We start from the raw sequence: 14,250 nt of genomic DNA, 5'->3' as shown, positions 1-14,250 counted from the left end.
CAGTAGGAACTCTGTTTCTCCTCATTACAGACAAGCTGATCTTATGTACTTTTTTTAAATGAAGCAAAATGTTAGATGACAACAGCCCATTTAACACCTCACGTTTAGTCAGGCTCTTTCTTGAACAGAGCTGCATGGAAATATCACGTAATACAAGCCGGCATTGCTGCAGACAAAAAAAGCAATTCTACATCCCCTTCCCTTATCTGCCTGTCTGGCCCTTCCCCTGTCCTAAACAAACTTTAATGGGGCTGTGCAACTCACAGGCTCAAGAAACAGGTGTAAATTAGTACTGAATAACAAATAACAACCCCCCAAATACCCATTTTTTAGCCAGGACCAGTTCCTCAGCTGACATCACAGAACAGCCACATGGCACTGACACACAGAAGGAAACACTGCAGGAGCGAGAACAAGCAGTCAGGGACAAAAAGGGAGAACAGAGACTCTTACACCAGCATTGCTGCTTTTACCATGAAGTTATATATAGCATTAGGAGTGCAATAAATGTGTGAGATCTCCTCACCATGCACCTCTTCACAACACTGACAGATGTGGCTTTATCTGCAAATCAGACTGTAAATATCCATTTGTGAGCTACCTTCTATGGAGTGTGACTTACACTAGGGCTAATGGTCTAGCAGGTAACCACACACTCACATCACTGACATTACAGTTATCCTCAAAACATCAAAAAAAGAGCAGATGTCCATAGCATGCAACAGGGTACCTCCCCTTAGAGTCCCTTTATAGTCAATCGGCAGAGAAACGCACTTCTTGGGAGCAGTTCAGCAGACAGCTAAAACAGATCAAATTAAATGTACCCTAAATGTGTGTTTTTCCATCGACTCAATAGGCAGTCCCAGGTGAGACAGCTTAAGTGGTAATGCACATGCTATAGGTGACTTTAAAACAGGTGAAATGAATCTCATGTGCTATGTTTCGAAACCTTTACTCTGCAGGTATCGTGAAAAAGACAATTCAACTCAATAATGTTTTATATGGACACTTCCTTGTAAAACTCTCATTCTAAGGATTTTAAAAGCCATGTCAAGGCTAATAGGTCAAGGATAACCCTACTGCCAGGTTAATTCCTGTTATTGCCTCACATGATTCTTTCTCCATTCACGTAGACTATTATATATTTATTTCATGTTTATGCACCAAGTCCCAGTGCTGATACGCCTATCAGAGAAACTAATTTTGTAGCAAGACTTATAAAAAGCTTAATTAATTTCTATTTGTTGACCTGTAATGCAAAATGCCTTAAAGGCAACCAGAGTCATTGCTGTTTTAAGCTCCTGGAATAAAAAGTTCAATTAACATATGTATAATACTTCTATTGCAGAAATGGTACAGACTGTGTTGTCCTACCAAGGACCTTGACCCAGGGAGGCTGTGATGACAAAGTATCTGCTACACCAGGACCAAAATAGTTAATCGAAGCTCATTAAAAAAGTTATCATTGACACAGCACTGATTAAACACTTACCATAAACTGAACTACATCTTCAGGCTTGTGCTTTGCTGATTTGAAGGCAGCCAGTCGGGTAACAACAACAATGTGATACTCTACATGGCCAGACATCATCTTCCCCCGGATTTCCCGGTATTCTGGCACTGACAAATCCAGCCCCGTGTGCGTATTCTGAATTTGCCTAGGGAAGAAAATACATGCAGAGTTCAGGCACTGGCACAAAGACTTTTAACTGACCCTCTCCTAGGATCCAATTGAAATCTTGAGAAAGTCAATGTGAAGACTAATATTTCAACAGGACACCAGACAATCCTACCCCAGCACTGTTCCTACTCTGCAACAATACAAATTTGGACATGGCCTGCTTCCTGTATTCCAGGGGTCCTCAAATTTTTTAAACAGGGGTCCGGCGCATGGATGAAGTGGCAGGCAGCCATCTGCGGCTGCTTGGTTTCCCCCCTCAACCCCTGGTGGGGGGGGAGGTGGGGGGGGTTGAGGACCCCTGCTATATTCTATCCCAAAGCATCTGCCACTGGCCACTGCAGACAAAATGCCAGGAACATAGCATTTCTAGGAACAGATGTGGATTCATTCAGAACAGGACTTCACTCACAGGATTTGAAGGTGCTGTCCTACCTAGCAGGGCAGATGAGAAGATCTCATGACCTCTCATTACAGTTTATTGTGAAGCAAGGGTCCGCTCACTAGAATTCATGTCAAGCCCTGTCCACATCTCCTTTTCTTAGGACAAACCCAGGAGTGGCAGAGACAACAGCTGAAAAAGGCCACAAAAGGAAGAAGGAGCCTGCTGGAGAGCAGGGACAACCTGAGGTTTGTTAAGAGCCAACCAGGGAACTAGACTAAAGCCTGAAACAAAGAGAAGTGCTGAAGCAGACTGCTGTGCCAACCACACAGTTTCCATCTGTGGAAGTCCTTGAAGAAAATTAGACAAACACCTACCAGGACTAACCAAGTTAAAGGAGTACACGATCTCTTTGAACTGCCTTCTGGTTTTGACTGTCTGATTGATAGTCTTGTTGCCAAATAGCAGAAAGGGTACACTAGCTAAAGTATCTCAGCCTTCCCATAGAAGATCCCAGTGGAAACAAAGCCACTTGTCCTTGTGTAATGAGTTAAAGTAGACAAAGAATCACAGCATTAACCTCTGAGAGTTGCCAACAGTCAGAACCACCCATGGTTCCTCTTGGAGGAAAATGCAACAAGGGAGCTGTTGCTGCAGTTCACTCAATGCATTTTCTTCTCCTGCCAGCTTCAGATCCGCTGAACCGTGGTGTCACCTCCCCCCTGGATGCCCATGCAACAATTATTTATGACATTTTTGCAACAGGAATGCCAAGATCATATTATAGTCCTCGCACATCAAGAGTAAGACTGAGCAGTTGCTGCTGGGGCACAAGAGAACTGTACATCTAATGAAATAAAGTCTGTCTCAGTAGATTGGAAACCACAGTGACTGTTTCCCCAAAGCTAGCCCTACGCCAAGCCACAGCACACTCACTACTGCTGTCACTGGAATCGTGTTCTGCCAGAATCAGAAAGAAGTTTATCATCCAGAGCATTGAATACTCTCTGAACTTATCTTTGAGTGCATCCTTCCTATGCGTGCATAAGTGTTTTTTAACGAAATCAGAAGGGACTGTTTAAGAAAAAACCCACAATTTTATTTTCATTGAACATTTTTTCTGCCTTTTTTTCTTTTCTTTTTTAATCCTAGCCGTATGGCTAATGTCACGTCCCATCTTCCCTGGACTTCCTGTAGATTGCAGAGGTGTCTAGCAGCATTCTTGCCTCTTTAGGAAATTTAGATATATTAACACAGATGCCATTTTGCCTAAGGATACATGAGGTGTACAAACTTAAAATACACTTTAAAGACATTTAAACAATCTAGTTTCAAATAAAGTTTCAAAAGACTCCTCTCATGTCAAAACTTGACTAGTTCTTTTGAAACTTGAGTTTTCCCAAGAAGGCAACCTCTGTATCTCCAATGCAAAACTGAATAAAAACTTTTTAAAGAGAGCACCTCAACAGTTCTTTATAAATTGGATAGCAACATACAAGGGCACAGGCCCAACTTGTACCCAATCCTATTTGCAAGCCATGTTTAAAACATTATGGATTTAACAAGAGCTCTACTGTTGCCAAGATTTTATACTAGGTACCCGACTGCCATCTGTTTGCTCTGATTCTGTTCTCATTTTCTGCCAGTTAAGGACTTGACTTTACACTATCAGACAAAATTTTGTTCTCAGTTACATGCTGTTGGGCTCTAAACACAGAATCAATAGTGCTTATGTATAAATACATAGGTGCCTGGCTTTCACACAGCAGCCTGTCAAACCTGTAAGTAATAGTCATTATCTGGAGTGTTGTCTCCTTTAGTGGCAGCCAAAATGCTAACTCAGAGGACACCTGCCAATAAAATGAGTTGGATCTGGGTTTTTTTAGAATATACCTGCAGCAGAGGAAATGCTCTCCAGATGCGTAGTCACTCAGAAGTTGTGACTGCAGCTATGACAGCAAAAAGGTCTGTCAGATGGTACTCATGAGAGACTGACTTCTGTTAACACAGCCACGGAGTACAAATGACAAATTAACCTGCTTTTCACCTCTGATGTAAATAAAAGGAAAAACCACCAGTAAACCATCCTTCCTGAATGGCCTTAACTTAGCTCAAAATACCAACCATGAACAGATGTTCTGAGATGGCACAACCACAACTTCACTGTTAAAGAGTTGCTACATCAAAGAGTTCTAAAAATGTCATGTAGTAAGTACCTTAACTACACCCAGGGTTCTTCCTTTAAAGCTGTTCAAAGTCTGAGCTAAAACGACTGTAATGGAAAGCGATTAGAGGGAATGGCTACATTTTGTTTGTTTGCTTTAGGCTTTGTGATCACTTTCATTTTCAGCTCTTACAGGAAACCTACCCCTATTATCCTTTCCATAGCAACAGGATTGTGTAGTTTTTAAAACACGATTCTAAACTAACAGAAATCAGCAGGGAGGCTGAGACAGATACAGCCTAATAGCCAAAGTGCACACTAGCCCTTGTAATGTCTTAGTTTCAAAATCAGCAGTCCCAGGGTTTTAATTAATTTGACAGTGTTATTGTTACTAAAACAGAAGAAGCACCTACAAATCCCAAGTCAGAGAATAGTTTCTTTGCATTTTTCACATCAAACACAATTATTTTTACAGTAGTAGCTTTGAAAAAAGAAGCAAAAGGAGAAAGCTGGCTGTTTAAATGGCATACACGTTTATTGCTTCTATTCCTTATTGAAACCTGACTTGTGTATCTCTCAGTTACACTTTTGTCTACAATGCAGATTGTTCAGGGGAGGCTTGGGCACATGGTTAACTTCCCTAACATGAATTACTTCACCTGAATACAAGACCATTCATGCCAATATCACTGTGCTTGCATAATCAGATCATGCAGGGTTGGCACAGGACAGAGGAAGGAAAAATTATATAAAGGTCAGCTGAACAGAGCAGTTTCCACAGTTCACAGAAGAGCCACAGAAGAGCTTTTCATTCCTGTCTTTTTATTTGCATACAATGTAGAGGCTTTGTACTTTAATTAATCTGCTTTCTGTGCTGAAAGTCCAAGATGGGAAAGGGGGGAAAGCAGCCATTGCAAGCAAAGCAAAGAGCTACAAGTGCTGTGACAACAGAAACTTTATTCCAGTGTCTGTGTAGCCAGGAGAGCAGACTCTGCACTTTCTGTCCTGATAAAAGCCAGCCCTATCAGCAGCACTCAGCTCCAACAGCCTCTGTGACGACCCAGGTCATAGTAAAAGGAGAAAAAACTTGTACAACTAGTTTATTCACTAAGTGCAGGCAAAGTATCAATCACAAATTAGCCAGCAAACACTTTTATTTCTCTGTATAGTCTTAACTACAATATACAGATTAATATTTATTTATATTAACATAGCAACTAGGAATCCTATTCCCAAACCCAGTTTGTAAAAAAGAGTGTAAAAGGTCAGAACTATCTTACCTCACAACTAGAAAATACATTCATTTGCTAAAGCCTTTATTCCACACAGATGCATATAGCTAGTTTTATCACTGAAAGCATTCCAGTATTGGTGGGACAATTTGCAAGTGGCAAAGTCTATTGACTGTAAAATAAATCCAGGTGTTCAGATTTCCCTTTCCAATATATAAATATTGGAAATAAATATACAATAATATAAAGTTAGTCTTAGAAAACACGTATAGAAGTCAGATACACTTGAAAGTTCAACGCCACTGCTCCAAAGGAAGTTAGGCCCTGATACAGCCAAATATTTAAGGACTAAAATAATGGCTTTGAAGTTCATGTGATTGACACAGGTGCTACTTATGTCCTAGGAGGTAGGTGTGAGAGCCAGGACCTTGATGAATCAACACTTCTGCTTCTGGTGTCACATCTGATCGGAAACTGCTTACAGGTGGTCTCAAATCTCTTGTGGTGGGTTAAAAAAAAAAAGAAAGAGAGATATAGCTCTATAATTTTTCTATAAAGACTGCCACAAGCATTTTCTTCTTGAAGCATTTCTCTTGAAGGATCATTTGACACGTCTAGGAAAATACAGGTTGTAAGAATGTAATGCAACTGAAAAGAGCACCCACTTCGGGCATGGTGTCACAAATGTGGGAAAACAGAATAAACTTATTTTGCCCATCGCTGGCCTAACTGCCAGCCAGCCAGGCTCCCTGTGGCCCGGTGGGCAGGGATGGGAAGTGCATGGCGGCGGGAGCGGGGCCAGCCAAAAGCAGGCGACACCGCACCTCAAAGACGCCAGCGTACGCTTGAGGACGAGTTATAGCTCCTTCCCGCCCACCTCGCCATGCTGACAAGGAAAGATGCTTCCAGAGGGTGGGAGCACTGGCTGCGTCCCCGGCCGTGCCAATGCGGAAGGGAAAGGATGTCAATGTGGAAGTTACCACAGGAAGAAAGGACCGAACGGCGGGCGTCCCACAGGGCGGGCCGGGCAACAGGGGTCTCTCCCGGCTGTGGAATTTCAGCCAAAACACTTCGAGAAACCGCACAAATCCGAGACGTCCCGCGGACAAACCCCCGCACCACCAACCCGCCTCCCACCTGGGCCTCGTCCCGGCCTCCGCGGCCCCTCGGCCGCCCCTCAGTGCCCGCCCGGGGTCCCCGTGAGGCGCCGCCCGCCACGCTCCTTCCCTTCCCCTCCCTTCCCGCCCCCGGCGCTGGGGCGGCTGCGCGGGCCTTGCCCCGCCGCGGGAAGGCCGCAGCGGGCGGCTCCGCAACTCGCGGCGGGGTCGCTGCTCTCGGCCCCCTCCCCGGTACCTGGTGGTGACCAGCACGGCGGGCGCCGCGCTGTGCTGCATGGCTCGGGGATTCGGAGTCGCTCCGGAGCGGTGCCGGCCCGGCTGGAGAGGCCGCGTCCCGCTGTCACGGGGTCCCGCCCCCCTTCCCCCGGGCTGGCACTGGCCGCCCTGCCGGATGTTTGCCGGCGGGCGGCTGCGGTGCAAAACGATCGCCGGGAAGGGCGGGGGGAGGAAAACGGCCGGGCCGGGGGTGAAAAAAAGCAACCTGCTGCGTAGTCGGCAGGATTCGAACCTGCGCGGGGAGACCCCAATGGATTTCTAGTCCATCGCCTTAACCACTCGGCCACGACTACACCGACGGGCGGCTGTGTTGGCACGGAAGCTCCACTAATCTACCCCCGCTTCCATGTTGGTTCGTTGTTTTTTTTTCCTTTACGGCACCAAAACGTTTCCCCCAAGTCTCGGCGGCACCCTTGTGCGCTCCTTCTACGTGGAAGCAGCCCGGACGCATCCGTCTGCCTTAAAACAATCGGCACGGTGCCGCCCGAGAGCGCTGGCTGCACTACGAGACAGCCCGCTGTCCCCCGCCGGCTACTGCAAGCCCCCGCGGACCTAACGCTACCCCCGGGGATGCCCGCAGGTGCCGTTTGCTCCAGCCCCTACTTTGGAAAGAAAGCAGCAAGCAGCTGCTCTCCCCGCTGCCCCTCACCGCTGGCCTGGGCAGCCCAGCTTCCTTTCCATGGGTGCACCTGGGTGCTGCTTTTATCTCAGTGCTTCTCTGCACAGAGAAGCGCGGAGGAAAAAACCAACCATGCCAGGCACAGCTTTCTGCTGTCTGCCTCAATGTCACAGCAGAAACCCAAGGAGATGCTGAGGAATATTAGAAAAGCAATAGAAGCCAGACGCTGCCACTGCATCAGTGCAGCTGCTCCCCAAAAGGGCTCTGCACCCCGAGTACCCGCAGCGGCGCACAGGGGTGCCCCCAGAGAGAAGCAGCCCCTAAAACAAAACGTGGTGAGTAGGTCAGGACTTTTCATCCCGGAAGGAAACAGCTGGAGGAGTTGGGGATGCAATGGAAGTCTGTAAAGAGTCCAAAGGTGGCAGGTACAGAACAATCTTCTGCAGCTTCGCGTGAAAGGAGAAGTCTGGGGCCTGAAACTCGTGAGTCAAAACAAACGAAAAAAGGAAACTTTGTAAGTGGAGTGCCTTGCTAAATCCCGGTTGTTTTCTCTACCTGGCTGTTGCCCCTGGAAACCTTTTGTTAAGCAGAGTGTGAATACCATCACAGGGCTGCAGCTTTTCTGGCGCAGGAGCTGCGGTTGCCAGAAGTGCCGCAAGCCACTGAAAAATGCTTTTGAAATGTGAATCATTCTCCTGTGGCCTCTGAAGGGTTACAAAGCTCTGGGCTGGAGTTCCTGAAAGCATGAGTATATCCTAAATAGTTATATATCTAAATGAATTACTACTCTAATGGCATTTTTATTGCCGGTTGGCTCCCTGGATGATCAATTTATTTAGATAGTACCGAGGAGTAAGCAGCTGGCAGTTTGCTGCTCGAGACAGCAAAACTAGAGCAGGACCTGAGCTGTGAGCCCCTGCTGAGGCAGCACTTGTCACACTTGCTGAGCAGTGTCCATCCAAACATCGCCAAGTGCCTGTGAAGATGCTTCAGACTGGGGCTTTTCTCCCCAAACAGAAGTGTCTGCTCAGCCCCAGTATGCTGCTGGGTCCTGTCTTTGACCTTGAGAGGCTGTGCGTGCCACGTTGGGGTGCTCATGGAGAAGTCCAAGCACTGCCTATTTATCTGATTTCTTAGCAAATCTCATCACGTGGCATTTTCATGACTCCCCAGCCTATATCATCAAAAGCATCATGTAGCTGGAAAATAAAACAAATGCCTCAGTGTTGCTAGCTTCTGAAGTTGTGGAAAAAATTAGATGACTTACCCATGAGGTTACAGCAGGGTCTTTCATCAGGTGCTGACTGAAGAGTGAATCTCAGCAAAAGGTGCACAAAAATCAAACCCGATGGAAGAAAATTGTAATATGCAGACAGAGCTGTCTGCTGGAGCTGAGCAACAAACTTGCCTTTTTCAGAAGCAAACTCTCGGAATATCTGGAGTTTGATTCCCATATTGCTTTGGAAGCTACATACAAAATATCTTCCACTGGACCCATTTATTTATGTTTTTTTCCTGGCAGAAAGACCACACTGATGAGTGTTGGCCAGACCCTGTGCCCAGGCCATCAGGCACAGTGGCACTGGGACTCGTTAGTGTAGCTGATCGTCAACTGGAAACCTGCAAGGGGAGGCCTATGGGAGAAAGTGCAGTGAATCTGAGAACCAATACCAGTAACAGTCATCACTAATGAAGTTACTATTTCCTGCCAATATTTGGGTTACCCTCAGCTGCTCCTCGCACCTTCATGGGTCTCTCTTCCCTCAGTTCAACTGTGTATGAGTGAAGAGTAAGAAACTCTGAATTTTCAAGGCTCTTTTCTTTGGGACTGCCAGCTTTTTTCCTGCCTCCTAATTCTCCAGTGCTGACTGGTTTGGTGGGTTGCTTGAGGGTTTTTTTATCCATTCTTTTTTTTTTTTCCTTTTTTTCTTCTGTTCCTTTCTGGACCCTCAGCAAATTGGATCAACATATTCATGCAGTCTTCATTCAGTAGCCTTACTTATGCATAGCTGCAGCACCTCTGTAACAAAACCATTAATGGATTTGTGTAGAATAACTGCCCATACACAATTCCATATTTTTTTACTGCAGGTATGTGTGGTACTGTGTTACAGTCTGTTGTGGTTTAATCCCAGCTGGCAACCAGGTACCACGCAGCGACTTGCTCACTACTCCCCACCTCAGTGGGATGGAGAGGAGAATCAGGGAAAAGGTAAAACTCGTGGGTTGAGATAAAAACAATTTAATAATTGACATAAAATGAATTATTGTAATAATAATAGGAATAGCAATAATAGTCATGATAATAATAGTGATGAAAAGGAGAGAGAGGGAGAGAGGAATAAAATCCAAGAGCAAAAAAACAAAACAAGTGATAGAGAATACAATTGCTCACCACCCACTGACCTATGCCCAGCCAGTCCCCAAGCAGCAATCAGCCCCACTCCCAGCCACCCCCCCCCGCCCGCAGCTTATATACTCAGCATGACATTCAGTGGTATGGAATATCCCTCTGGCTAGCTGGGCTCAGCTGTCCCGGCTGTGTCCCCTCCCCATTCCCCATGCCTCTCCAGCCCTCTCGCTGGCTGGGGGGGCCTGAGAAACTGAGAGGTCCTTGACTTAGTGTAAATGTTATTTAGCAGCAAGTAAAAATGTCAGTGTATTAGCAACACCATCAACATAACATTGTACCAGGTACAGAGAAGAAAATTAATGCTATCCTGGCTGAAACCAGGACAGAGCCTCAGTGGTTTCTGATTAGATAAGGCAAGGTCAAAAATGACTGTTCCAAGTGTTATTTTGCCTACCTCTTCAAGAAATTCCTTTCATGACCAAAAAATGTTTCTACTCTCCTTCCACAGTACATATCTGCTCTTCTACCTGCTGACTGAGCAGGTAGGAGCAGGCCCTGCAGGGTTTTCCTTCCACACAAGGAGAAGCACTGAAGGGCCGTGTAACTGGGAAGGAGCTGGGGTGTTACCCTGTGCGCCATGTGCGAGCTCTTACCTCCGATGAGGTGTGCGTCCCCCACAACCCTGCACTGCTCCCACGTCAGACCTCTGCCCTGCACGGTCACTGACCAAGAAGATCCTGCTTGGAGCCGCCCTCCAAAACCCTGCTCCCAGACACTGCACAGACACCCCGGCTGAGGGTTTCCGTTCAGGGAAAGCGAGCGCCAGCTGTGTTTGCCTCTGGACTCATTTTTCTGTCCACTAGAGAGCACTCAAATACAACCTATGGACCAGGGACAGGTCGCTAGTGCCACCTGTGGTCCCCAGCTGTGTCTCACCCTTTGGTGCAGGTCTCACCCTGCACCCTTTACTTGCACAGGTGATCCCACTGCCTCCTGTCCAACCCTCAGCTCATGCTCAAAACCTGACTCTGGGACTAGTTACACTGGGATTTCCTATGGAGCTGAAGCCAGTAATGATATGACTGCATTTGCAGTTGGGGCTGATGTTTGTATTTAATTTTTATGCACAGTTTTATTTCCAACAGCTGAACTAAGAGCCTTTCACTGACACATAGCCCAGAGGAGTTTTCTCAGCCACTTGCCTCAGCATGAAGAGGATTGTAGGGGACCCAGTGGGAGTGGGATGAAAAAGGGGGAGAAGAAAGAAATGCTAAAGGTTAGAAATTAGCAGGCTACAGCTCCTGTTCTCCGTGACCTCTCCCTGCATTAGCACTGGGCTCTTCTGCCAAAGAATATATCGTTCTGCTTCCACTGGCCTGGGGCAGGACAGGCAAGGAAGTACAGGGAAAAATGATGGAGGTGCAGCAATCATCCCCCTCCCCAGAACTCAGAAAGGGGCACAAATGCATTTGCTCTCCTTTGCCAGATGTGACTCACAAGCTCCCCCCTTGGCCCTACCCGTGGCAACCTAAAAAACCTGTGAAAGAAGTTTGCAAGGAGGTGGGCAAGCTTAGAAGGCTTGGGGGCTGGCAAGTGGCTGCAGAGCTTGTGATCTGACACCTGTGAGATAGCCAAGTCCTCTGCAGAGCTTGCGGTCCAATGCCTGTGAGATAAAGTGACAACCAAATCCTGGCCTTCTTGGGGAACAGCTTGTGCCAAACTGGGGACCCATTTGGTGAGTAGGCAAAGGTAAAGACCGGCAGCAAGGAGTGCATTGGAGAGCAGCTGTAGTGGAGACCCAAGACTTGAGAGGTGAAGGGGACAGTCCTCCCTGTCCTTTCAGCCCTGGCTGGGACATGGAAAAAGCACATTTGCACCAGGTAGCCTTTCACCACATGTGCTGGAGGACTGCCCACTGGCCATCTTCAGACAAGCCCTGAACTCCCACAAAGGGTTGAAGTAAGGAAAAAAAACCTCCCAAAGCCTGTTGAAATATTCAGTGATTTGTGGCTGGGATCCGTTCATTCAGTTCAATGCAAAGGCCTGCAGCCCTACAGTTTAATACCTCTGCTCCCCATGAGGGCACAAGGGGACAGGGGTCTCCATCAGAGCCAAGGTGTGACCCCATGAATTCATCCCAGGGTCACGTCTGTCACCCGTACACAGAGCAGGGACCAGCTCTTGCAGCATTGCATCCCTGCCTGGGTGTGATTCTTGGCAGATCGTGGATTTGCTTTTCATCTCTCCCAAGACAGCAGGCAAACAAAAGTGAGTTTATAAACCCAGGGGGAATTTTCCACCAATTCTTGAATCTCTGGCAGAGGACTCTGCCTGTAATCATGGCAGGATGAGGAGAAATAGGAGCCCTGCTTAGGGTATAGTAAATAAAATGGGGGAGGTTGGGGGAAGCAAGGACAGAGGAACATATTTAAAAATGAAATAAATGGCTATGAAAACACAGTTTAAAAACTGAGCATGAAATTTTTTCAGCCTTGATTCATGTTGGGAGAAATACAATATTATTTGATTAATGAAAAAGGTTGCACTAGAGTACTAGGATTCCAGTGAGATGACCAATCACTTATCACTCCTACCACTGTGTGTTTTCAGATGACAATTACAAAACCCAGATGTGAATCACCAGGAGATTTTATATTAGGACTGGGCTTCTTTGTGAGTTTCAAAGGTAGCCAAAATGTTGGATTTAACGTTCACTCTTGTTATATGATGTGGTAAGGTTGCTGATAGCCTGTCAAAACAGCCTTTTTATCTACATACCTCCTAAACTCAGGATAGATTTATTTTGGAGAGAAGGGAGGAGAGTTATATACCCATTCTTCATTATGCCTCATGCTCCCCCCACCCCACCCTTAAACAGTTAACCTGTGATATGATGAGCCACATGTCAGGAATAATCTAGCAGAAACCATAAGTAATCCCTGGTGAAAGATAAACCTGGCTCTTAACCTGCTGCAGCCCTGGAATTAAAATCCCATCTCTCTTAAATTTGGGGTCCTAGGTAAATCATGGATAAATTTCATGCTAGTTAGTGAGGAAGAAAAGATGAGTTGCCCTAGTTTAATAATATCAAGCCTTAAAAATACAGAAAATTGTCTATATTCAAAAATCACATCTACAGTAGGTAGATACAGTAGACTATTTTTTCCCCCCAAAAAGAAACAATAGTTTTGGGGTAGTTGGCTCTCCAAATAGGCACAATGAAAAGAGTATTTCCCCAGATCAGGGAAAAGTGAAGGAACAGTCAATAACTGCACAAGTTTCCAGGTAGACTCCCAAATACATTGCCAAGTTTTTCAAGTACATCTTCTCCACACACACGACCTAAGCTGTTGCCCAAGGACTTTACCTTGGTTTCCCTCATGCCCACCAAATAAGTTCTGGAAGTGTTTATGTCCATGCCAATTTATTTGGTTGCAGATAAAGAAGAGCCCAAGGTCTGCTTGACTTTGGTGCTGACCCCTGGTTGCTCGTTACCTGCATGAAGGGTGGAGCTGACTCCCTTTATGAAGATCCTGCCTGCAGGAGTAAGAAAAGGCTGAGGTTCCTGGAGATGCAGGCTCCTCTGCTGAACTACCCATCACAACACAGTTCAAGCCAGCCATGTTAGAGCTGGCCAGATTTTGTGCCTGGATTTCTTTTTAAAATTAGGAAACTTTCCAGGGACATTGCTGGAACAATTCCTCCATTTTATGAGTGATTCTGGACCTGACTGAAATTCTCCCAAATGGAAAAATTTCAACTTTCTGAAGTAGCAAGGAAAAGAGAAGGGGCTAGGAGGCAAGAGGGTGCTAGTAGGTTATACTTCAGCATCTCTTCCTAAAAAAAGAAGGTGTGTGCAATTGCTCTGTCTGTCTGTTGCTCCATGTGTCTGCCAGTCTAGCTGTCTGCTCCCCACCTAATAACGCTGTAATAACCCGATGGCCAGTTTTAACCAAATACAACAGAGGAAGAGATGGCTGGACAGCTTTCAGCTCCTCCAACTATTGTAAAATCCTGGCAGCTCAAGAGGTGAGAGGCTAGCATTTGCGTCCATCTAAGGGAAAGCCTGAAGCATAAACTCAGCAGATACCTGTTTGATTTGGCTTGCCAGTAGGCTAGTGACTTCTTGCGTACCTCCAGTGTGGGATGGAAGTAAAAGGGAAGTACAATACAGATCTTTTGGTAAACTGAGTCACAATAGTTCTGCTGTTCTGTTTTCAATTCAAGATAACTAATTTGGCAGTTGCTATGAAAGATTGCAACAACCCAAACGTTTCTTGGTGACAACAAGCCAGGCTAGAGTTACCCATTTGTCAAAGGAGACCTGTAAGTGTGCCTCTGTCTCATAGCACAACCAGTACAATCTGTCTCATCAACCAGTTGTTCATACACAGATGTAGTAGGAAGGTAAAGATCTTCCCAGGTCAA

General features: G+C 46.1%; 1 protein-coding gene and 1 non-coding gene across 3 annotated transcripts in view; both read right to left on the bottom strand.

Moving 5' to 3' along the window:
* Positions 1-6,992, bottom strand: part of HS1BP3 (HCLS1 binding protein 3) — a 54,113-nt gene extending 47,121 nt beyond the window's left edge. Inside the window, exons 1-2 of one of the 2 annotated variants that reach the window (XM_055810532.1) lie at positions 6,810-6,992; positions 1,493-1,658 (exon numbers count right to left, since the gene is read on the bottom strand). In XM_055810532.1, coding sequence (XP_055666507.1) covers positions 1,493-1,658; positions 6,810-6,850 — 207 coding nt within the window. In that variant the 5' untranslated portion in view covers positions 6,851-6,992. The remainder of the gene's footprint in view (positions 1-1,492; positions 1,659-6,809) is intronic. The other variant, XM_055810531.1, reaches the window with a different exon arrangement.
* A 69-nt stretch (positions 6,993-7,061) lies between these two features.
* Positions 7,062-7,143, bottom strand: TRNAS-AGA (transfer RNA serine (anticodon AGA)). Its single transcript has one exon. It is a non-coding gene; the product is annotated as a tRNA-Ser (tRNA).
* Between the last annotated feature and the right edge of the window lie 7,107 nt (positions 7,144-14,250).

The sequence above is a fragment of the Falco peregrinus genome, chromosome 7 (genome assembly GCF_023634155.1).
Source record: "Falco peregrinus isolate bFalPer1 chromosome 7, bFalPer1.pri, whole genome shotgun sequence".
NCBI classification, from domain to species: domain Eukaryota; kingdom Metazoa; phylum Chordata; class Aves; order Falconiformes; family Falconidae; genus Falco; species Falco peregrinus.
Note: the sequence above shows the minus strand (reverse complement) of the source record. Positions and strands in the feature narration are given on the sequence as shown.